General features: G+C 37.9%; 1 protein-coding gene across 1 annotated transcript in view; it reads right to left on the bottom strand.

The window, feature by feature from the left end:
• The window catches only part of LOC129630300 (IQ domain-containing protein M-like), a 267,840-nt gene that overhangs the window by 108,656 nt on the left and 132,632 nt on the right, over positions 1–26,552 (bottom strand). Inside the window, exons 7-8 of the mRNA XM_055550802.1 lie at positions 25,276–25,420; positions 18,150–18,284 (exon numbers count right to left, since the gene is read on the bottom strand). Of these exons, the coding sequence (XP_055406777.1) occupies positions 18,150–18,284; positions 25,276–25,420 (280 nt within the window). The remainder of the gene's footprint in view (positions 1–18,149; positions 18,285–25,275; positions 25,421–26,552) is intronic.

Below are 26,552 nucleotides of genomic sequence, written 5' to 3'. Positions count from 1 at the left end.
CATTAATGCATGGCAGAGAACATCACAATATTGTAAAGCAATTAGCCTCCAATTAAAAAAATTTTTCAAAAAAGAGAGTGTTCTCATAATATACTGCTAAAGTGAAAAAAAGATTTAGAGAAGTATATGAAATATGATTCTAGTCTATTAAAGAACAATAATCATAAACATGCACTTTCATATGCATATATAAGCAAGAAGAGTATAGAAAAAAATTTTGATTTTATGATACCACATTATTTACATCATCAAAAAGTTTTTTATAGTGAAAAATTTCAAAGTTACACAATGTGAAAAAAAATATGGCTTCTCCTGAAGCATTTTGCAGCCTGCTTACATTACAGAAGTGAAAATTTAATCTACACAGAATGAAAGCTACTTCTCTGTGTAATTGTGAGAAACGAATCCAAGTTTAATTTATAAATAAATAACCAATAGTGTAATGACAAAATGCTCTAAATAGAACTTTAACAATTTGATGGTTTTTGTCAATTGAACATATTTATGAACATTGGAACTAGGTATTCCATGAAAAAATATTTTATGCCAATATTTGAAATATATATGCTGCATGTGAAGGATTAACATTCAAAAAAACACTCTAAACATTCTGGCATGTTTTTTGTTATTTCCTACACATTTTGCTTATTGTGAAATGTTATACTCTATTTTAAGGGAATCATTTATTATAAAAATTTACAAATAATTATATTATTTTCTCATGCTCCTCACACTCAGTTGCTCAGTCATGTCCGACTCTTTGCAACCCCATACACTGTAGCCCAACAGGCTCCTCTGTCCCTAGAATTTTCCAGTAAAGAATACTGGAGTGGGGAGAATGGCATTAAAACATGTATAAAATCATATATGAAACGAGTCGCCAGTCCAGGTTCGATGCACGATACTGGATGCTTGGGGCTGGTGCACTGGGACGACCCAGAGGGATGGTATGGGGAGGGAGGAAGGAGGAGGGTTCAGGATGGGGGACACATGTATACCTGTGGTGGATTCATTTTGATGTATGGCAAAACCAATACAATATTGTAAAGTTAAAAAATAAAAAAATAAATAAAAAATAAAAGAAATAAAATGAAAAAAAAAAAAAAAAGAATACTGGAGTGAGTTTCCATTTCCTATTCCAGGGGACCTTCCCAACCCAAGGATGAAAGCCACCTCTCTGTGTTTCCTGCCTTGTCAGGCAGATTCCTTATAACTGCACCACTTAACCTTTCATAAAAGTGCTTACACATATGTTAAGTTACAGGACATTTACAGATGAGTACAGCAAGGGGAATTCTAGTTATATGCCAAAGTGCTTTCCTATCTGGCTCCCGGAATTATAATCTCAGCAATAAATAAATTATAACAGTGATGCCAAAGTGAGAAGGAATCACCAGTCCAGCTTACTCTAAGTAGATCATGATAATCACTTCCCTCAAGTAGGCAGCCCTAAACTAAGCATGAGTTGGCCGCACCAACCAAAGCAGATTTAATAGTTGAGTCCTTTCTCCAGAACAGGAAGAAGAAAGAACATGAAGTGACTGACATTTATGAACCTGTAGATGTGTTGCTTTATGTAAAATATGCATCCCTTTGTTGTTATGGATTGAATGTTTGCGTCTTTTCCAAATTTCATACGCTGAAGCCCTAAACTCCAATGTTATATTAGGGTGAGGACTTTGGGAAGTATTAATAATTAGGCTGAGATGATGGCATGAAGGTAGCGTTCCCATGATGGAATTAATGTCCTTATTTGAAAAGAAACTGACATGAGAGCTAACTCTCACTCCAAGATTAGGATTCAGTGAGGGGACTGTCACCAAGCACCAAATCTACCAGCACTTTGATTTCTGACTTCCAGCCTCTAAAAATGTGAGGAAAAATATCTGTTGCTTAAATATCCAGTATATGGGAGCCCAAGCTGAAAAAGACACTAGGTTTGTTGATGAAATAAATCTGTATTTTTAATTTCAATGCATTTGTCTCAGAAACTATTACAAACAATAATTTCTTGAATGTAAACTGGTAGCTACCAGTTTTAAAAATTCATTACATGCAGCACTATCAGAACCAATTCCACAGAGGAAACTGCATACTAGTTACCATTCTGTCTTATTTTTCTTTTAACAGTAAGAATAATGCCTTTAATATTAAACATTTGTCCTGATTACACAGTCCATTCCTGTTGACTCATAACAGACACGGGCCTGGTACTGTTTATTAACGTTCCTATGAACACAGTGTTTCCAGCAGGTGTCTGATTAACATAACTGGTCACTCAAGCCCCATGTTGGCCACATAAGAAAGTAGCTTTGCCTGGCAGCAAGGCCGGCTCCTTTATCACCTCATGCATTTGAATCGTAATCAGATTTAATCCCCTTCTAACTTTCCCTTTTGTTGGGTGACTCACACTTGGCCAGCTATGAATGCATGTCCTCAAGTTCACCAGATCAGTGCAGAAAACTATTTGAATATGCTTTATTAGATATGGCCTCAGGATATATTACAGCTGTTTTCACCTTAAAAACACCATACAAACTAAATAAATAAAACAGGAAGAAAATATCCTTTTGAAACCTGGTAAACAAAGGTGATGCTGGTGTGATAGCAGGAGCCAGACCATGCTCAATTCCTATGAAGTGACGCACACAGTAGACCTACAAGAGGTGCCCCATGCTTAAAGTCGCATCTTTCAACAGACCAAACAGGTTACTCCCGAAGAAGAAACCATAATCTGCGTATTACTCGAGGATCTCCACAGACTTGCCTGGAGAAGAGCTTTGCAAACTTCTGAGAGGAGCAGACTTTTCCTTAAGGGTAATTAACAAGGTATGTCAACTGCATCATCTACTTTCTATCATCTCTAGGACTATATGAATATAGGCTACCTTTTTCATTTTTTCCTAATCTACTAGTTTTAGAGGAAGTTTGGGAAGAGTTTCTTTTCCCCTTAGTACTGGCATAAGTCCTGCACCCTGCTGTGGCTGATGATACCATCTCTCCCCTCCTTACTGTATACAAGGTTCTCTTCAGTGAACGGGATCATCACGGTGAACAAGAGAGAGAAGAACCCTGTCAAGTTGAAATCAACAGCATGTTGGAGGACACAGACCATAAACAAAAAAATATATCTTTAATATAATACCAGATAGAGATAAATGGAGAAGACAATGGAACCCTACTCCAGTACTCTTGCCTGGAAAATCCCAAGGATGGAGGAGCCTGGTGGGCTGCAGTCCATGGGGTCACTGAGGGTTGGATAGGACTGAGCGACTTCACTTTCACTTTTCACTTTCATGCACTGGAGAAGGAAATGGCAACCCACTCCAGTGTTCTTGCCTGGAGAATCCCAGGGACGGGGGAGCCTAGTGTGCTGCCGTCTATGGGGTCGCACAGAGTTGGACACGACTGAAGTGACTTAGCAGTGATAAATAGAACAAGAAAAATAAATATTAAACAGATGGAAGCCACTAATACCTGAGAACCTTGTATGCAGGTCAAAAAGCAGTAAGTAGAACTGGATGTGGAAAAATGGACCAGTTCAAAATGGGGAAAGGAGTACATCAAGGCTGTATATTGTCACCCTGCTTATCTAACTTATATACAGAATACATCATGCAAAATGCCAGGCTGGATGAATCACAAGCTGGGATCAAGATTGTAGGGTGAAATATCAACAACCTCAGATATGCAGATGATACCACTTCAATGGCAGAAAGCAAAAAGGAACTAAAGAGCCTCTTGATGAAGGTGAAAAGGAGAGTGGAAAAGCTGGCTTAAAACTCAATATTCAAAAACCTAAGATCACGGCATCTGGTCTCATCACTCCATGGCAAATAAATGGAAACAATGACAGACTATTTTCTTGGGCTCCAAAATCACTGCAGATGGTGACTGCAGCCATGAAATTAAAAGACATTTTCTCCTTGGAAGAAAAGCTATGACCAATTAGACAACATATTAAAGAGCAGAGACATTACTTTGCTGACAAAGGTCTGTCTAGTCAAAGCTATAGTTTTTCCAGTAGTCAAGTATGAATGTGAGAGTTGGACCATAAAGCAGGCTGAGCACTGAAAATTGATGGTTTGAACTGTGGTGTTGGAGAAGCCTCTTGAGAGTTCCTTGGACTTCAAGGAGACCCAACCAGTCAATCCTAAAGAAAATCAGTCCTGAATATTCACTGAAAGGACTGATGCTGAAGCTGAAGCTCCAATATTTTGGCCACCTGATGCAAAGAGCCAACATTGTGAAAAAGACTGATGCTGGGAAGGATTGAAGGCAGGAGGAGAAGGGGACAACAGAGGATAAGATGGTTGGATGGCATCATCGACTCAGTGGACATGAGTTTAAGCAAACTATAGGAGATAGTGAAGGGCAGGAAAGCCTGGGGTGGTGCAGTCCATAGGGTTGCAAAGAGTCAAACACAACTTAGGGACTGAACAATAACCAACAAAGCAATGGAGGAGCTTTGTTGATGGCAGAGGACAGTGGGAGGAGAGCGGGACATTTCAAAGAAGAAAATCAGGAAAGGCCTTTCTGAGCAAATGATATTTGAGTGGAATGTGAGTTAAAATTCTAGAAGAGTTATCCATGAGGAAAGAAAATTCTAAATAGTAGAAATAGCAAATGCAAAGAATTTTCTGTATTCAAAAAAGTAAATGTCATTAGCCTGACTGGAGTAGAGCAAGCAAGAGGGAGGGGGTAGGACCTGAGGTCGGAAAGGTAGAAAATATATCGTTTCTTGGATGTTTGGAGTTTATTCTACATGTGATATGAAGGAACTGGAGATTTTTTTAATTTTATTTTTAATTATTTCAGACATATAGAAAAGAAATCAAGGGGGAAAATGAGCTCTGTATACCCAGCACCCAAATTAACAAACATTAAAAGACTTGACTCTCCTTCACACCTGAACAGCAACAAAAGAAAGTACCAAACAAGATAAGTAAACTACAGAGATCCAACATAGTATTTTATACCTATATTCAATAGCACTGTTGTTGTTCCTGTTGTTTAGTCACCAAGTCATGTCTGACTCTTTGCAACCCTATGGACTGTAGCCTGCCAGGCTTCTCTGTCCATGGGATTTCCCAGTCAAGGATACTGGGGTGGGTTGCCATTATATTGTGCATTTAAAAATTTGTTAGTAGGACAGATCTCATGGGATATATTCCTACTACAACATAAAATAAAAAAGGAAATAAATCAAACAATAATTTATAAGATCTTTAGAAAGGAAACCACTAAAAAACGTATAACATGTAAATGCAAAATATGTGATGTAAAAACACATAATTTTATAATTTTCATACAATTTATAAAACATAAAGACTTAACCTATTAGCAGAAAAATGTAATATTAAAAAGAAGTCCATGGTCTACAAATTATCTCAACATTAACTGAATTTTTAATGGAAAGAAAAATTCTCACATTTCTATAAAAGTAAAAAAAATTCAAGAAAGTCCAAAGCAAAAAAAAAAGAGAGTGGTAAACTCTCCTTGCCAGGTATGGCTCATTACAAAACTACACCAGTTTGGGTGTTGGTGTAGGGACGTACCAGCTTCCCAGGTGGTGCTAGTAGTAAAGAGCCTGCCTGCCAAAGGAGGAGATGCAAGACACAGGGGCTCCATCCCTGGGTCAGGAGGATTCCCCTGCAGGAGGGCATGGTAACCCACTCCAGTATTATTGCCTAAAGAATCCCATGGACAGAGGAGCCTGGCGGGCCACGGTCCATAGGGTCACGAAGAGTTAGATACAACTGAAGTGATTTAGCACACACACACATAAGGATATACAGAGATAAAGGAATTAGAACTATTTCTAATAGAAATGAACCCAGAAACAGGCCCAGATTTAAGTGGAAGTTTGACATCTGGTAGAAGTAGCATATCATTCCCCTTATCTTTCCCTCTATGTCTCTCTCCCAGACCCACAACCTAATGTGGAGCTCAGGTTTACCTGTGCCAGAGAGCTCTCCATTTATGCAAAAATCTCATTATTCCACCAGCAGCTTCCAGAGAAGTTTCATCTGGGCTAAATTCGCAGCATATCTGACTGTTAGGTTATTAAGATGGAGGTTTTAGTTTCACACTTGATATTTTGAATGCTACATTCTTACTCTGTACCAATGTTCCCTCTCTTCTCCATAACTGACTGGGTTCCCTGACATGCCTAGACTCCTTACAGAGCTGTTTCTTCTTTGGTGTGAAAAAAGAAAAAGGGAAGTAATCATTATTCTGAATTTGCTATCTTCCTTTACCATTCATGTCTTTATGATTTCACCACATATACATGTACTCTCAAGCAATATAAAATATAATCTTGAATATCTACAACTTGTTGGTAGAATAAATTATGTGTCTCTGGAACTTTTTATTCACTTATAACTTTTCCTTTTACAAATATTTATCTAGTTGATGTATGTAGCATTAGCCCACTACTTAATTGGTGTTTATTATATATTTCACGGATTCTTTTTATACATCCAAAGTACTTTCATGTGTGTGTGCTAAATTGCTTCAGTCATATCCAACTCTGTGACACTATGGACTGTAACCCACCAGGCTCCCTTGTCCATGGTATCCAGGCAAGAATACTAGAGTGGGTTGCCATGCCCTTCTCCAGGGGATCTTCCTGACCTGGGTATTGAAGCCATGTCTCCTGCATTGCAGGTAGATTCTTTACCATCTGAGCCACCAGGGAAGCCTAAAGCATTTTATAATATGTTTTAAAAAGAAGAAAGGTATGGGAAGTAAAGAAGGAAATAGACATGACAAATAGACTCAATAGTTTGAAGAATTTCTTACAAAAGAGAGCAAAGAAATGGAATGGTAATTGAAGAATGAAGAAACAGTAGATTACATAGCATCCAGGGAGGGTGTTTGTAAGATGGAAAATTTCTTAGCATGTTTGTATGCTCTTAAGACACAGTTCACAGAGAGAATAATTGATAGAGGTGAGACAGAAAATAATCTGGAGCAAGAAAGTAAAGTGAAAGTGTTAGTCACTCAGTCATACCCGACTCTTGCGACCCCATGGACTGTAGCCCACCAGGCTCCTCTGTCCATGGAACTCTCCAGGCAAGAATACTGCAGTGGGTAGCCATTCCCTTCTCCAGGGGATCTTCCTGACCCAGGAATCGAACTCAGGTCTTCATTACAGGCAGATTCTTTACCTTCTAAGCCACCAGTGAAGCCCAAGAAAGTAAAGACAGGAGAATCCTTGAGTAAGTCAGAGATAACAGAATACCGTGATCAAGAAAAGATGAAAGGGAAAGTTCATCCATTGCAAGAGGAAGAAAAGCAGGCTCTGAGGCTGAAGATGCTGGAAGCCTGATGGGTTGGGAGGTCGGAAGACAAGGTAGTCCTTTCTAATGTGTCTGCTCTATCAGTTTCATTAGAGACAAGGTCATGATAGAAAGGAGGAAGACGAGATATTTAAAGTTTGAGGAGGGCCAAGTTCATGTGGGATATTAATCAGGGAGAGGAGGAGCCTGAATTAACTTGAAAAGTGGAATAAAACTGGTTGGCAGTCTGAGGGCCCACTTGACATTCATGATCAGAAATTGAAAGTGAAATACATCAGCATAGTTATATTCTTCTCCAGCCATGCCATGTTTATCTGAATGACCTAGGCAGAAAGTTGGTTCTACCAGATCCAGCCTCTTGGAAAATAAGTGAGGAGGGTAAGGAGGTTTAAAAAGGATGCATGGGTACCATGGAATGAATCTGAGTAAGGAGAAAGGTAAAAACAAAAATCTCTGGAGTTATGAATACTGTATAAAGAGCCTCTTGATGAGGGTGAAAGAGAAGAGTGAAACGCTGGCTTAAAACTCAACATTAAAAAAACTAAGATCATGGCATCTGGTTCCATCACTTCATAGGAAATAGAAGGGGGAAAACTGGAAACAGATTTTATTTTCTTGGGCTCCAAAATCACTGAGGATGGTGACTGCATCCATGAAATTAAATTACACTTATTCCTTGGAAGGAAAGCTATGACAAACCTAGACAGATTATTAAAAAACAGAGACATCACTTTCCCAACAAAGGTCTACATAGTCAAAGCTGTGGTTTTCCAGTAGCCATGTGCAAGGATGTGCGCCTTGGATGACAAAGACGGCTGAGTGCCAAAGAACTGATGCTTTTGAACTGTGCTGGAGAAAACTCTTGATAGACCCTTGGGCTTCAAGGAGATCAAACCAGTCAATCTTAAAGGAATTCAACTGAATATTCATTGGAAGGACTAATGCTGAAGCTCCAATCCTTTGGCCACCTGATGCAAAGAGCCGAATCACTGGAAAAGACCCTGATGCTGAGAAAGATCTACAGCAAAAGAAGAACAAAGTGGAAGAGGATGAGATGGTTAGATAGCATCACCTACTCAATGGACATGAATTTGAGCAAACTCTAGGAGATAGTGGAGGACAGAGGAGCCTGCAATCCATGGGTCACAAAGAGTGGAGCACGACTTACAGTCAGAGCAACAAAAATCAATACTGTAAATATAGGAAAGTTAACGGGTTGAAAGTCCTCATGGGGATGCAGATTTATTGAAAAGATCTAAGAGCCAAAAAGATATCAAGAGGTTATTAGAGAGTAAGAGGCTAAAAAGAAAGATGAAAGATGTTACTACGAACAAGAAAATCTAGTTACAACCTAAGAAGTAATTAAGTAACTATCAGAATGCAATCATTAGAAATGAACACTCTAGAAAATGAGAGATTAAGATCATGAAAACTGTTTTCTGCAAGCACCTTCAGAAGACTGAGAACATAAAACCACTGGAAGTAAACAGCAGAAAAAAAAATCTTCAAGATATTTCAAATGCTGCTGCTGCTGCTGCTAAGTCGCTTCAGTCGTGTCCGACTCTATGCGACCCCATAGATGGTAGCCCACGAGGCTCTCCCGTCCCTGGGATTCTCCAGGCAAGAACACTGGAGTGGGTTGCCATTTCCTTCTCCAACGCATGAAAGTGAAAAGTGAAAGTGAAGTCGCTCAGTCGTGTCCGACTCTTAGCGACCCCATGGACTGCGGCCCACCAGGCTCCTCCATCCATGGGATTTTCCAGGCAAGAGTGCTGGAGTCGGGTGCCATTGCCTTCTCCAATTTCAAATGCTATGTCCTGCAAATGGATATTAAGGAGATGGTTATCATCTGCAGACTAACCATTTAGAATATGGTAGTTATAGTAACAGGCCTCTTTGTCTTTTACTGTAACTGAAACATCATGGAGAACCATGGTATTAGGAGTATTCCAAACAATGATTGGTTCTAGGTATTCTCCAAAAATATAAAAGTATGCCAACAGCAAGAGGTATGCAATAGTTATACTAACAATCATCTCATTCCTGAGAAGCTGCACTACTCCTTATTCTGTACAATAATTAGAACTGTTTTTCCAAGGGCAGATTAAGATTTACCTGCTAGAAATTAGTTAGCTGATATGGGACGTTAACACAACACAAGTGTTCTCATTCTCTTTCTGGCTCCAATCACCCAAAGGTGAGGCTCACCTGCATGGCACAGGCATCTTAGTGCAGGTCCAGCATACCAGTGACAGTTCTATCCTCTCTTTCCTCAACCAATTCTTTGGAATTCCAGAAAGCGAAAGTTATAGGGATTATCATTTAATCCATTCAAATTTATTTCTTACTTTGAAAGTCTGGGTACATTAACTTCCTTACAATCAAAAGATTTGGAATTCACTTTACAACTCATTTAAATACACGAATATGTTATGAAACCTTGGCAAAGAGCCATGAGTTTAAGTGATTGATATTAAATGCAAAACTCAATTGCTAGAAAATATGCACAATAAACTGTAGGTGTATAATCAAATTTATGTTTTCTCCGATTGGTACTATGAATTAAACTCCACAGAAAATAAAGAGAAAGAGGAGATTATAGTACTGCCTTTCTTATAGGCAGTTATTAGTGCTGGTGGGAGTTACTAACTATAATACACATGCCATGCAAATGTGCTTATATATGTGTTCCTATTTTTACCACAAAGGATTATAACTGCATTCAAGGACATATGTGAAAATCAAGTCCTCTCTATCCAAACCACTAAGCAACATAATCTAAAAGGATGCTTGGTCCTTCATCATACTAAAAAATATATAAGCACTGGGAGATAAAGAATAATTGGCAGAAATACTTCAAAAGAATAGAAACATGAGATATTTACAATAAAATTCCTGGAAAGCTATGCTGTAAAAGAAGCTTACTCTATAAACATCTTGCATAACAGGCCAACATGACTCTGATTTAAAAAGTAGTAATAACACTTCCACACAACAGTACTGGCATGTTGATTTCAACGTGGCAACAGTCACCAAAGTTCAAATTTTGGAAACAGAAATACCATAGTGAAACTCTGATGGGCTTATACCTAAAGAAGTAAATTTTAAGGAAACAATCCTTTAACATTACCTTTTGGCCTCTAAGCTGCCAAACTCACAGCATTCTGCAAGAAGCTTGGTTTTATGAATCTGAATCATAAGCTTTCATTTCAATAATACTGATAACTTAGATCAGCGTGATAGACTTCACATCATAGCAGTATCATGGTGCCTTACTGAGCAGAGCTTAATTCTTTTTGAAAGCTTGATTCTGAAATGCTAGAAAACGTTCATTCCTAAAGGAGACTTAAGAAGTAAACTGAGAACTGTAAAACTTATTTGACTGTAAAGGTCTGAGAACCATTCTAAGTCCTTTTAAAGTTTTCACTTCACTGTGGGAAATCACAGTAGTCTGGATCAAGTGAAATGCCAGAAAAAAAAAAGTCCTTGAATGCCATGTTTACGATGTTGGAATAATTATATCATAAAATTTTGCATTTCACAAGAATTTCTGATGAAATATTTTATATTAATGTTTCTTTCATTTATCAGAGCCTTGCAGAGCAAAGTTGCTCTCACCAGGGAATTTATATTCCTGATATTATAGTAATTCAATCATATAAAACAAAGGCTTGTTGGTGGATCTCTGCGTGTTAGGAAGACTGGGTGTGTAATCTTAATAAACAGTGATCTAACAAAAGAAACCTAAAGCCTTGCTCTCAAACAGACTTATGAAAGTAATTATACCTTTATTGAAGTTATTCCATTCTCCAACCCCTGCTGTTCCTGTTGTTTCTTAAAGATGGTTATTTTCTACTTAAAGAAAACAGACAGGCTTTAGAAGAAGAGCTGGTGTTAAGTACTATTACACCATTTAATCAGATTCTCTGTGCAGCTTATAGAACAATAGTACAAATATTTCAACCTAAATAATAAAAGATTCAAAGAAACCCAGAATGGTTAATTAGGGTAACCTAATAATTGGAGTAACAACTCACATGATGGTAGGATAGCAATTAGGGGAAAACAAGGCTTCCAAAGGCGATGGCCATCTCAGGGCATATCATTAGCACAGGATTTCATAGGCTTGGCACAGCCATGGATGAAGTGATAGAAGGCATTAGCAGTGTTAAATAATGTAAGAGGAGACAAAATGTCGAGAACCATCTTTTTAAAAGTTTTAGAGGAGACAGCAGGAGGAATTTTAGGAGTGGCTGCTTGGATTAGGTAGCTGAAGCAAGGTGATGACACATGCTTCAGGACTGCTCTTTGCCCCAAGGGTTCCGTCTCTAGTTTATTCAGGGGGTATTTGAGCTCTAGGGAAGAGTGTTTAAATAGCTCCTACTGTCACATAACTGATTTATAACCAAAATCTAATTTGCATTGTGAATTTGGAAACAACCGTTTCCCATAGGCAGATGACAGGTGGAGAAGGGACTTAAAACAAGGAGAATCCTATAGGGAGAAGCAACCACAGTCCAACTAGATCTCAGTGAATGATCTGGCATCTTTTTTTTATTCAGCAGTTTTAGTAACATTGTGCCTTCTCCAGGTACCCACCCAGCAGACACATGCATCTGTTATTCAGAGTTACTAGCAGCCCTGTAAATTCTAATTTGCTTTGTACACAATCCTTTATGCATTAAACCTTGTCTTTTTTTTGTAATCACCTTGTTAACACATCCTACAGTGATGCTCTCAAGTCTTAAGTACACTCTATAACTTTCCCTGATTTCCAAACTTTAGCCATAATTTGTATCGGTATCATTTTAGCACATGATATATATGTGAATGCATAAACATTTACAACACTGTATTTATCTAGTTAAAAATGTGCATGTCCCTCCAGTTATTATGGAGACTGAGACCTCTGAACCATATTACATTTCACAGCCTGTACTAAGAACTCAAAAGATGTTTGTTAACAACATTTGCAATGATTTTATAAAAAAAATTCTGGATTGTCTCAACTAAGGAAGGCATCCATATAATGTGCTCTAATGAATTTTCTTTCACTTTATGACTTGTACCTGAAATTATCCATTGGATAAGAGAATGTGCTTTTACCTTTCACATGGCTGAAAGCATTAGAGAGTACCTACTAAAATACCAGGGGAAAAAATGGCACCCTGCTACACAAGGGTTATAGACACCACTGAAAAACCTTTATATATTTGTAGTGCACAGAAAGGGTCTGTAGATTCACGAGACGTTAGCAGGAAACTCATCAGAGCAGGTGGGATAAACATCAAACACTTCTCAAGTTATCCAGTGTTGCATAACAAAATACTTAATCCTGCTAAAAAATGTCATGGCAGTACAATTCAGGGAACTCATTGGTGGAGGGGAGGTGATATTAGAAAGTCTCTTCCTGTTGTTCAGTCATCAGCGTAGCTGCCAGGCTTTCCTAATAGTGACCACATGCCTAAATCATCTTTAGTGCTTCATTTCTGATAATGTGATATTGTGCTAGGAATTATACTTATTTACCTGCCTCTGCATTTTTTGAGCATTTTGTCCTCCTCTAGTGAACAAATGTAGACCTATATAGGTCATAGGCTCTACTCAACTAGATGATGACAAGGATCTCAAGACCTGGCCAATATCAATAAGCGCAAAATGAGAATTATTTTCTCCACATAACAAGCCGTCAAAGGAAGTTCAATTGACATGAAGAGGTGAGTAAAAGTCAACACCCATGGGCGTCAACAGTATACAAAACACACTTCATAGGAAATGTAAGAATAAAGGTGCAGATACTGCAGCTCAGTTGGTCAGGACACCCCACATGCTATGTCTCTACGTAGCCCTCAATTGTTATGTGGTCACAGTCTCATACAAAGAAATTCAAAAGCCAAATAGATTGAAATTGAAGTTTGATGGACGGAGGTTAGAAATAAAAATTAACTCCTTGTGAGAAGCAGTGAGCTCACAGCCTGAGATTTGTTCTAGCAACATAAATATATAGTGTATTTATTTTTATTATATAAAATTACATTTAAAAAGGATTATTTTTATTATATAAAAAGAAGACAGATTGCCAGACACTTTCCCCGATCTTTACAGTCCACTAAGAGATCTCTGTAAGACCTGGCGACCCTCTAGGCAGTAGCCACATGTCATTCTGAAACATAAAACTGCTAGTATTTTTCATTTCACCTTTGATTTTAGTATGTATTTTCAAAATGCTTTATGCTAAAAATGTGTTAAATTTCTTTTTTAGAAGTTATTTAAAATAAGGTTTTTGTAACACATTACCTCTGATACTTCTGCATTCTTTCATCATTAGAATTTCTTTGGCCCTCGAATACTCTTACTATCTATTATCTTTTAAAAATCCTCTTTAATTCCTTTTCTGCATAGTCAAAATCTTATTGTTAAAGAGCTTGCTCATATGAAAAAAATAGGGGAAAATCATTATATTATCCCCAGTTTATAAATAAAGTCATATCTTGAAAATATAACAGGAAATCCAGTATTGTCTGCTTTTAGTGAACGTAACTGTGCCCTAAGGAGCAGGGGGCCCAGGCCACAGTTACAATTCGCCACCAATGTGGGAGCCTGAAATAATTCATATCCTACCTCAGACTATTGTTTCTTCAGATGCAGAGAATGTCTTAGGTTTTAAGACTTTTCATCTAGGGCTCCACAGTGAAAGTGGACTTCATTATTGAGGTAATTTTAATTGCTGAAAACAAACTAAACTTTCTATTCTCATGTTGAGAAAATGCTGGAAAATTTCCCAAGTTCAAACTTCTAAAAATTAGGCAGATGTGAGAATATAATATAGAATGAAACATATTTTTTCCTTTAATATATGTCATTCTATTGTTATTAGTTTCAATTGTTGAGATGTAAATGAACATCAAGGAAAGGTTCTCATGTCTGCATAAGTGAAAGTAAAGTGAAAGTGAAGTCGCTCAGTTGTGTCCGACTCTTTGCGACCCGTGGACTGTGGCCCACCAAGCTCCTCCGTCCATGGGATTCTCCAGGCAAGAATACTGGAGTGGGGTGCCATTTCCTTCTCCATAGTCTTCAGTTTTCAAGATCAGCCTCTACATTCAGTCTGAAGTTGCTTCATTCTCCCAAAGAAAGATTTTCAGACAAAAATCATATCCTCAGTTACAATTTTTGTTACCATAGTGATAAGAAGAAAAAAAATGGAAAAAAAAAAAGCTAAAAATACCTGAACGCAAAGACAGTTTTGAAACTTTGACCTACTCGGTGTCATACACTGAAGAAGTTAATCAATTGAATTAAGAACACATGAGCTGGTGAACTATGCTATTGGATGAAAAAATGTGTAGGTTGCATATCTGGAGCTATTATCCACAATCAAAGAAGTCAGTATGAATGAAGATGATTGACAAGCCAACATGCATAAAATCAGATTCCCTTACCAGAAGCAAGCAGAAGACACTAGCTCCATTTCCCACAAATTTTTGGTTTTCTTTCTATTATTTTAGACTATCTCTATTTTAAACTAATGCTTCTTATGAACTAGAATTGTTTAACTGGATGTAGCAACATAATTGGATATATATTTTAAATTATGTTAGAGTGGCTTCTTCTATAAAGGAAAGTTTCCCAATTTTAGGCATTATAATAAAAAGAGTATGTTTTTAAGCTAACTGTTCTTTTGAAAAATTCTAGTTTTAATAAGAAATTTAATAGAGTGAAGCATTTATAGAAAACCTACTATATCACAAGGCATTATCTAGTCTGTGAAAGATAAAAGGCAGTACTTGCTGTTAACATTTTAATCATCCATCTAATTATGTTTCTGTAATACTAAGCTTTTAAATTTTACTCCACATAGTAAACAGCATTGAACTTGATTTTTAAAGACCAGGGTTAAAGTTTCAGCTCTCCTAATAAGCTTTAAAAACTCTCTAAGTCTCAGTTCTCTCATCTGTAAAATGAGCATAAATGAGCATTATCTCCTGTAGCACGCAGGTCATTATGATAATCAAGAAATGATATGGGTAGAAACCAATGGATGACACTCAATACAAAAATATCTATAGAAATAAATCATTCAACAATTAGGTTCAATATTTTAACACCTTCAAAATTAAAAAAAATTATGAAAATTAATTTTCATAACTTATTTCAGTATAATAAAGAATTATTTAAGAATAACAGACATTTATTGGTACTTAAAGTGATCCACAAGTTTTACATGAATTTTTCATTTAAAAGTCACAATAGCCCAACTATTTTGATAGCATTATCTTGCTTTAAACATATATTAATGAAATAAGAAATAGCAGAGATAAATAACTTGTCCAAAGACATACAGCTAATAAGTGATGAAATCAGGAATTAAATCCAGGCAATCTAAACCCAAGCCTCTAGGATACACTGTAAAATAATTAGTAAAGGAAAATACCACTATGAAATTTAATTTGAAGAAAAACTTAAAATTACTAACACTAATCAGAATAAGTTTCTGAAATCTCTAATTGATTCTACTTCGCTGCATTCAACTTTTTGAATTTTATTATTTATTATAAAGAAAAATGGTAAGAATTTAAATGTACAATAGTAAATGCTATACAGAATACCTTTATGATAGAGTTATTACTCAGTCATAAATAATGTTGTAAAAGGTATTTATGGCTTGGGAACTAAGGAGTATTGTTAAGCAAAAAACGTAGATTTTGCAACGTGTGTGTGCTCAGTTACTAAGTCGTGTCAGACTTTTTGTGACCCTATGGAATGTAGCCCACTAGACTTCAAGGGATTTTCTAGGTAAAAATACTGGCATGGGTTGCCATTTCCTTCTCCAGGGGATCTTCTCGACCCAGGGATCAAACCCATGTCTCCTGCATTGGCAGGCGGATTCTTTACCAGACAGCCCAACATGTAGAAAATTCCAATTTTCATAAAAATGTTCTATGTGAAGGAAAAAACTGGGAATGATAAGCATCAAATGTTAATTGCTATTTGTTAGTAATTTTATATATTTCTATATTCTCAGATTTTCTATTATAAATGCTCAATGTTTTTGTCAGTGGGAAAAAGTTGCTTAAACATTCAAAGTGACCTGGATGCTTCTCCAGTTTGTGAACAAATTTACCAAGAGCCTAGAAAACTTTTCTGGGTACTAAGGATGCAACAGTGGCAAAACAAAGCCCATACGTAGGTAAAGTATTAGGTCAATTTACATGAAGAACTAACAAAGAGAACTTCAACCCATAATGAAGCTTCAACCTAGTCACTCCAACATTAATCATACCTTCCTACTGGCATGGGGGCCCTTCTCCTCTATTAGAAAAAGATCTTGAAATATTTTATTTGTTTACCTTTTCCTCTCAATTAAATTTTGGGTACCTCATTCATCATCTCTAAACACGGTAGTAAGCCATAGCATTAGGGTGGACATACAAAGAAATGTTGAGAAAGGAGTTAAGAAAAATTCATTGAGACTTCCCACACCTTGGTGACAATTTCCACCCCCTTATCAGTATAAAGAAAGGAGAAATGTTGCTCCATTTAACTTATTAAATATTCCTATACAATGCATGCTATCCTTTCATTTATTTACTGTTAAGAAATGATTTTATTGTGTCAGCAATAATTTATAATGTTTAAACATTCAAACTTGACTATATTTTTTGTACCAAATATATTTAGGAGAAATCATTGTAGCATCAGTATTTAAAATATGGTGGTTTTAAATGTATTCAGATACAACAAACTGTATCAAAAATACATTAAAAGCTTTTTAAAAGCTAAAATCATCTCCTCCACTCCTTTAAAGGTAACTTTTTTCTTAAGTTATTTTTTATTGAAGGCTAATGGCTTTACAGAGTTTTGCTGTTTTCTGTCAAACCTCAATATGAATCAGCTATAGGTATACATATGTCCCCTCCCTTTTGAAACTCCCTCCTGTCTCCCTCCCCATCCCACCCTCTAGTATCAACCCCTCTAGGTTGATACTGTATTAACTCTTAACCTGTTATTTAAACCTTCTTTCATATGTATATTAACATTAGGTTTTAACAATTTGAAAAAAGGGATTTATAAGAAAAATCTGGTCCCATCACTTCATGGCAAATAGATAGGGAAACAGTGGAAACAGTGGCTGACTTTATTTTTCTGGGCTCCAAAATCACTGCAGACGTGGACTGCAGCCATGAAATTAAAAGACGCTTACTCCTTGAAAGGAAAGTTATGACAACCTAGACAGCATATTAAAAAGCAGAGATATTACTTTGCCAACAAAGGTCCGTCTAGTCAAGGCTATGGTTTTTTCAGTGGTCACGTATGGATGTGAAAGTTGGATTATAAAGAAAGCTGACTGCCGAAGAACTGATGCTTTTGAACTGTGGTGTTGGAGAAGACTCTTGAGAGTCCCTTGGACTGCAAGGAGATCCAACCAGTCCATCATAAAGGAGATCAGTCCTGAATATTCTTTGGAAGGACTGATGTCAAAGCTGAAACTCCAATACTGTGGCCACCTGATGCAAAGAGCTGACTCATTGGAAAAGACCCTGATGCTAGGAAAGATTGAAAGCAGGAGGAGAAGGGAACCACAGAGAATGAGATGGTTGGATGGCATCACCAACGCAATGGACATGGGTTTGGGTGGACTCTGGGAGTTGGTGATGGACAGGGAGGCCTGGTGTGCTGCCGTTCATGGGTTCCCAAAGAGTCGGACATGACTGAGCCACTGAACTGAACTGAACTGAAAGAAAGTAAGAGAAGAAACATAGGAAAGATGAAGGGAGGAAAACAGGGAAGAAATAAAGAAGGAAGGAGAAACCAAAAGGAAAAAAAGAAATGAAAACGACTTACCTCTATGGACCAGGTCCCAAACCTCATCAATTTGCTGGTGGGTTGGGAAATGACCACAATCGTTGAAGTACTTAAGGAGTTCACTTCTTTCTAACCCTTGCCAATCTTCTCTTTTAGCAAACATTGTTTCATAGACTACAACGGAAAAAGATATTAGAAAATATTTTCTTTGTAATTAATATATCAAGTATATTCCCCACCTGAAAATATCATTGGGATTTAAAAATACTTTCAGTCCAGTTTTATTCTGATGTCTGGTAGAAGCCTCCATGATGAGAGCAGCACCAGATCAGCCTCCTGGGGGTGGTGAGGAGAGGAAGTGGGCATGCTTCTCCCTCCCCAGGCCCACAGGAGGAAATCTGAACTTGCTTCCCCACAGAGAACTCAGGCACCCTCCGGTCAGGTTTACAGGACAGACATCCATAGACTCTGCAAACATCACTGTTCAAACCACATCATAAGACATAGCGCAGGGTTTCTGGGGACCTGACTTTTGTTGACGTATTTTGTCATTTCTTTTTATTATTATTATTACTTTTGATTCCTAATTGTTTCATCTCTTTTTTACTTCTACCCACATTTTAACTACTTGGTGATTCCACTTTGGACTGTTTATGTTACTGCTGATTTTTCCCTTACAGTGTCTACTTTTTGCTGACTTAATGCACTTCTACTTCCTATTTTAATGTCTTTTGTGACTCCTGGCTCAAGACTTCCCCAGAAAACCATTCAGTTGATCCACCCTTCACCTACTTTCCACACTTGGTGTTAGACAAGGGTTAGATAATGCCCAAGGGAACTGACACACGTGATTGTTAAGTGTAGTTCTCCATTTGTTCTTTTCAAAAAGGTGAAATTGAGTCTCCATTCTGAAGTATATGGATTAACCCCTTGAAAGTGATTGTTAATCAACATTTATAAGATGAGAAGGTCTGTGCTCAGTACAGGTTTAGCTCTGAAATATGGGCTCCAAATGACAAAGGGCACCAGAGTGGTTTCTAAGTGAATGTATCACCGTGGCAATCAACAATATGGACTTCAATTTTCAACCCATTCATGTATCCACTCACTTGAGGTGGACAGTCCTGAGATATCAACAAGGTCAAGAAACGTTTAGTGATTGTAAAGGCTAAGTTCTTCAGTCCTGTCCTTCTCTGAGACCAGTCTCTGTCCTTCTATGGACCATAACCCACCAGGCTCCTCTGTCCATGGGATTCTCCAGGCAAGAATATTGGAATGGGCAGCCATTCCCTTCTCCTGGGGATCTTCCCCACCCAGGGATTGAACCTGCATCTAGCTTAGGTCTCCTGCATGGAGCAGGCAGATTCTTTACCACTAGCACTGCTTGGGAAGCCCAATTGCCTGAATACAAGTAGCTATTCCAGATTCTGAAACACAGCTGAAAATAAACATAAATATCTATTAAGTATCTCTATGACTGTCTCTCTATATTCAAACAAGCAAACTAGAGCAGTTGCTATTGTTTTCTCCATTCATATTGCCTTGTCCCTTACATGTCTGTGCAAACTAACCTGACTTTTTAAATTGCCAGCATCTACATTTCATTGCCTAAGGGCTCCCTCTGGCTGCAGGACTCTACTCTGCCCACCTGTGCGGTGAGTCAAAAGTGCCAGGGAAATCAAGGCTCCTCTTGGAGTGGCCTTTAATCTCTGAATGGGGGAGTCGGTGGATAAACACAGCCCTTGTGGCAAGATGGCTCCATTGTTCCCTAGAGGGATTAAGCTCTGATTGCCCACATGGTCATCTGGGGGAGAATGCCCTTATGTTCTTCCTTCATTCTCTTCTCTGTCTTCTCTTCTCATTTCTCCATTCTACTAACAGTATTTCCTGGGATCAACTCCCCAATAAGATAGCAGTATTCCCCCTCACTTTTTAACGGATTTTTAAGTAAATGGAGTCCCAGGAGTTTCTTTTTATTTAATCAATTAATTTGGCTGCACCCAGACTTAGCTGCAGCATGAGGGACCGTTGATCTATGTTGCGGCATGCAGGATCTTCAGTTGAGGCAGGCGAACTCTCAGTGGCAGCACGTGGGATGCAGTTCCCTAATCAGGACGGAACCCACCTCCCTGCACAGAGGAGGGAGCACAGAGTCCTAGCCCCCTGGACCACCAGGGAAGTCCCTCTGTAGTTCCTCAGTGAGCAAAGAGTTTGCTCTTTCTCTGTCTCTCTTACTTGTTTTCTCTTTCTTCCTCCTTCTTCCTGCCTTTCCATCTCTCAAACGCTTTGCTCCTTCACGCTTTTTTCCCTGAAAACCAAGCTGCTGGACGGGGGAAACTGACTGGAGTCCCATGGCTTACCTAGAATCTCTCTTTTTCTCTCTCTGATCTCTTTCTTCCTTAACCTCCAGCCACAGAAAATGAGGCATTCTAGCTCAAAGAATTCTGGTTATTGGTAAATATTTTTGATACATAATTTTAGCATAATTAATAAAGTTAATGAAAACTATTCTTTCAAAAATATTTTTGAGCCCTTCTGATAAACTGGTATTTTGTTAATAGTGAGTGGATACTATTGAACAAAACAATCGCAGTCCTTGTCTTCATGGAACTTACAGTCCACTGTAAAATAAACATTTTATGACTAGCTAAAACTATCAAAAATGTAGCATCTTTACATTGTAAGGCAGTAAGTTGCTGATTCTGATTAAATATTATTTACTCACATCATTTTGTTATTACTGTTTAAAATTTTTTAAAGAAAAGTTACAAAAGCAGTTTTATATTGAAAACAAAATTGAGGCGGAGGTACAGAAATTTCTCCTAAGCCCTTTATCTCCACTCAAGCATAATTTGCCTGCCCCTATTATCAGTTATCAACGGATGCACCAAGTGGTGCCTCTGTTACCAAGGATGAACCTGCACTGACCTGACATCCTAATCACTAAGGTCAGCAGTTCACCTTACAGCTCACTCTTGGTCTTGTGTACATTCTTTGGGTTTGTGTATCCATCACTGGAATAATGTACAAAATAGTTCCACGGTCCTAAAACTCTGTGCTTGCTAATCCATCCTTCTTCCCACCCCAAGCCACCCCTAGCAACCATCGACCTTTTCATTTTCTTCACAGTTTTGCCTTTTCCCAAGTATCTGGTAGTTGGAATCACATAGTATGTAGCCTTTTCAAACTGGCCTCTTACACTTAATAATATGCAGTCAAGTTTATATTTTCACAACTGCTTCATTTCTCCATAAAACAAAATAGTTCATCTTCTGGATGCACCAGTTTATTTACACATTTACCTACTACTGTAGGTTGACAGCTTGGAAGGCTGAGCTTGGAAGGCTGCTTCCAAGCTCTGGTAATTACAAAAAAGCTGCCTTGGATATCCATGTGCAGGTTCTGTGTGGATATAAACCTCCTGTGGCTAAATACCAAGGAGAATGATTGCTGGGTTGCATGATAAAAGCATGTTTAGGGGTCCCCAGGTGGCACTAATGATAAAGAACCTGCCTGCCAATGCAGGAGACATAAGAGAGGTGAGTTTGATCCCTGGATCAGGAAGGCCCCTGAGGGGAGGGCATGTCAACCCACTGCAGTATTCTTGCCTGGAGAATTCCATGGACAGAGGAGCCTGGCAGGCTACAGTTCACTCTCAAAGAGTTGGACACGACTGAAGCAATTTAGCAGGCACACACCAAACTGTATTTCATAATGGTTGTACTGTTTTGATGTTACACCAACAACATAAAAGGATACTCCACATTCTTATCAGCACTTTGGTGGTGTCAGTGTTCTGGATTTTGGCCATTGCAATAGATGTGTAGTGGTATCTCTTTGTTGTTTTAATTTTTATTTCCCTGAAGACAAATGATGTGGAGAATCATTCCATGCAGTTAACTGTTTTCTGTATATCTTCTTTCCTGAGGTCTCTGTTGAGACCTTTGGCCCATATTTTAATCAAGTTGTTAACTTTATTGTTGAGTTTTAACAGTTCATTGTATATTCTGGATAACAGTTCTTGGTTAGACATTTCTTTTTCAAATATTTTCTTGCATTAAGTAGTTTGCCTTCCCATTCTCTTGCAACCCCATGAATCGCAGCACGCCAGGCCTCCCTGTGCATCACCAACTCCCGGAGTTCACCCAAACTCATATGCACCGAGTTGGTGATGCCATCCAGCCATCTCATCCTCTGTCGTTACCTTCTCCTCCTGCCCTTAATCCCTCCCAACATCAGGGTCTTTTCCAATGAGTCAACTCTTCACATGAGGTGGCCAAAGTATTGCAGTTTCAGCCTTAGCACCAGTCCTTCCAATGAACACCCAGGACTGGTCTCCTTTAGGATGGACTGGTTGGATCTCCTTGAAGTCCAAGGGACTCACAAAAGTCTTCTCCAACACCACAGTTCAAAAGCATCAATTCTTCAGAGCTCAGCTTTCTTCACAGTCCAACTCTCACATCCATACATGACTACTGGAAAAACCATAGCCTTGACTAGATGGACCTTGGTTGGCAAAGTAATATCTCTGCTTTTCAATATGCTGTCTAGGTTAGAAGACAGCAACCTAGACCTAGGTAGACCTATAACTTTCCTTCCAAGGAGTAAGCCTCTTTTAAATTCATGGCTGCAGTCACCATCTGCAGTGATTTTAGAGCCCCCAAAAATAAAATCTGACACTGTTTCCACTGTTTCCCCATCTATTTCCCATGAAGTGATGGGACCGGATGCCATGAACTTAGTTTTCTGAATGTTGAGCTTTAAGCCAACTTTTTCACTCTCCACTTTCACTTTCACCAAGAGGTTCTTTAGTTCCTCTTCACTTTCTGCCATAAGGGTAGTATCATCTGCATATCTGAGGTTATTGATATTTCTCCCGGAAATCTTGATTCCAGCTTGTGTTTCTTCCAGTCCAGCATTTCTCATTATGTACTCTGCATACAAGTTAAATAAGCAGGGTGACAATATACAGCCTTGACGTACTCCTTTTCCTATTTGGAACCAGTCCATTGTTCCATGTCCAGTTCTAACTGTTGCTTCCTGACCTGCATACAGATTTCTCAAGAGGTAGGTCAGGTGGTCTGGTATTCCCATCTCTTGCAGAATTTTCCACAGTTTATTGTGATCCACACAGTCAAAGGCTTTGGCATAGTCAATAAAACAGAAATAGATGTTTTTTCTGGAACTTTCTTGCTTTTTCAATAATCCAGCAGATGTTGGCAATTTGATCTCTGGTTCCTCTGCCTTTTCTAAAACCAGCTTGAACATCTGGAAGTTCATGGTTCACATATTGCTGAAGCCTGGCCTGGAGAATTTTGAGCATTACTTTACTAGTGTGTGAGATGAGTGCAACTGTGCGGTAGTTTGAGCATTCTTTGGCATTGCCTTTCTTTGGGATTGGAATGAAAACTGACCTTTTCCAGTCCTGTGGCCACTGCTGAGTTTTTCAAGTTTGCTGGCATATTGAGTGCAGCACTTTCATAGCATCATCTTTCAGGATTGGAAATAGCTCAACTGGAACTCCATCACCTCCACTAGCTTTGTTAGTAGTGATGCTTTCTAAAAGCCCACTTGACTTCACATTCCAGGATGTCTGGCTCTAGGTGAGTGATCATCATGATTATCTGGATCGTGAAGATCTTTTTTGTACAGTTCTTCTGTGTATTCTTGATTGGGCTCTGCTAATACTCAACAGCGAAGAAGGCAATGGCAACCCACTCCAGTACTCTTGCTTGGAAAATCCCATGGACGGAGAAGCCTGGAAGGCTGCAGTCCATGGGGTCGTGAAGAGTCGGACACGACTGAGCAACTTGACTTTCACTTTTCACTTTCATGCACTGGAGAAGGAAATGGCAACACACTCCAGTGTTCTTTCCTGGAGAATCCAGGAACGGGGGAGCCTGGTGGGCTGCCATCTATGGGGTCACATAGAATCAGACATGACTGAAGTGACTTAGCAGCAGCAGCAGCAATACCCAACAGGTTAGGTTCTGTTTAATTAGTTTTCCTTGAAGGCAGGCCTTATTAAGAAGAACAGAGTGCTCTGGCATATTTCAAAATGGTTCATTTTCTCATAATTATCCTGGGAATCTGATTGAGCTTCTGTAGGTAAATATCACAGTACTGTGGTGGTCCCTTTATGACCGGATCCTCCTGGAATTTTTAACTCAGTGTTGTCCACATTGAGCCAGCAGCCATTTGTCAATTACAGTTCATTTTTCTTACCCAAGTGCCGGTTCCCACATCAGATTCTGCTCATGAGTCTCTGCTCTGGTAACCTGGGACTGCCTGTATTTGCAAGCCTGTCTCTCCAGTTTGCCCTGTATCCTCCTCCTCTCTCTTAAAGGTCCAAGAAGAGCTGTTGATGTTTTAGTTTGTTCAGATTTTTAATTTGTTGTTAAGATGGAGTGATGACCTCTAAGCTCCTTACATGCAAAAGCAAAAACCAGAAGTCTTCATTTATTTTTAAATCAAGAAACAAACTGTAATATTCATCCTAATCCTAAGCAATACTAAATATAATAAAAATCAGGATCTCTGAAAATTAAAATAGAAATTGGAAAACTTGTCCGTTGCATGGACTTTCAACACTAAAAAGCAACATATAAGGGATATCTGTTGTTTCGTCTCCTCAGTGTCCATGAACTGCTAATCTCTTATAAATACACAGTTTTCCTTTGAGGAGCTCCTCCCTCCCTCCAGTGAATATAGCCCCTATGCAACTCCCAATCAAATTTCTTTGTCCTACACCAAGGCAAGGTGTCTAAGATATAACTCAAGCTAAACCAACCAGGAGTTCTCTCCTTAGAATTTAAATTTAAAGCTGAAGAATAAAAAGTCATAAAGTGATAGCATCTTTTGTATCCCCCCAGAGGCAAATAAGAGATTGCCCCTTATTTTTTGCTCCCTAGATCTCTGGAGCTACTCTTGTTCATGTTCCATCTGAAATCTGATTCTTTAGCCATCTTTCTTTTAAATTTCCTTTTTTTTAAGCCAAAATGGAATCCTAATAAATTAATCCTCATATGTCACCTTAAAATGCAAATAGCTTGCAACAATAAAAATATTGTCTACTTGTGTTCTCTATGGGTAATTATATGTAAGGTTTTAATGGTTAAATAAATTCCAAACCTAAAATCAAATCAGAAAGGGCAGCATCACTCACATTTTTTTCTGTCCATCCATTCCTCCAACTCTGTAAGGTTTATAATTTGTCTTGTCCTCCAAAGACCAAGTCGATATTTAACACGATGGATTTGTCTGCAGTACATGTTTATAACTGTCCTCAAATCTGGTCCATGATACAAAGCCTATAAAATAGCAATGTAAACAATTGAACTCCTTATATATTTCTGTTGTTTATACTGAATCTGATTGTGCCCTATTCATTTCATCTATTTCACCCAGTTTCTTAGAGCATTTATTTATGTTTCTAAATAAGGTTAGCAAAGTACATGCATCATAGAGTGGTATGATCTAGAGAACATCATTTTGAGTTGCCTTGGCATCACATACTTATGCTTGCCATAATGTAGAAGTTTCAGTATTGAATAATTTCATAGAAGCTTCCTAGGTTGGTGTAGAGATTTCTATAATATGTAGCCCACTTAGCCAGAAAAAAAAAAAAATAAAACTTTTACTAAGGCATTACTCTGTAATGGATGATTCTGTCCACTCTGGGTGCTCAAATCCTTGTATTTTCTTTCTTTCAGAAACTGTATATTTATGTGTTGTACTTATTTTTCACTGAATTTTTTCAGGTTTTATCATATGTACATACCTGTTCTATCAGCTCATATTTTATTCATGACTATATTTTTCTGTATGCACATTTTCTACATTCTACTCAAATAAACTTTTTCAAAAGTACAAAAATTCATCTATTTCATTTTTTTCTAAATAACCAGTTCCACCTTATTTATCCATTCAATTATTTTTACATTTTATATTTTCTAGCTCATTACTTTCTCTACTTATCTTTATTAATTCCTTTTTTAAGGTTTCTTTTCTCCTCCTTGACTTCTTGAATTAAAAACTTCATTCACCAATTTTCATAATATTTTTAGGAATCTATTTAAGGTCATGAAATTTCTTCTGAGTCTGCTTTCATTTGATATGCTTTGCATACTATTACATAAGTAAAAACCCTAAAGCATAAAATGTTTAGCTTTCCCAGGTCCTATAGTTATTAAATTACAGAACTGGTTCTAAATCCAAAACAAGGATACTTCACAGCCCACACTTTTAATTACGAACTATATTCCTCTTAATTTACTTGAATTTCATATTTTTCACCCATTCTGTAAATTTTTGTTCTAGTTCTTTCCTAGTTTATTTATTATTACACGTATGACTGATTGTTCTTGCTCTTGTCATTTATTTTCTGTTTTGTGCTATTCTTTAAAGGTTGTTTTTATTATTTTATTTTTCTTCACCTTTGTT

This window comes from Bubalus kerabau, chromosome 16, assembly GCF_029407905.1.
Source record: "Bubalus kerabau isolate K-KA32 ecotype Philippines breed swamp buffalo chromosome 16, PCC_UOA_SB_1v2, whole genome shotgun sequence".
Taxonomy (NCBI): domain Eukaryota; kingdom Metazoa; phylum Chordata; class Mammalia; order Artiodactyla; family Bovidae; genus Bubalus; species Bubalus kerabau.
This window is presented reverse-complemented; position numbering and strand designations above follow the sequence as displayed.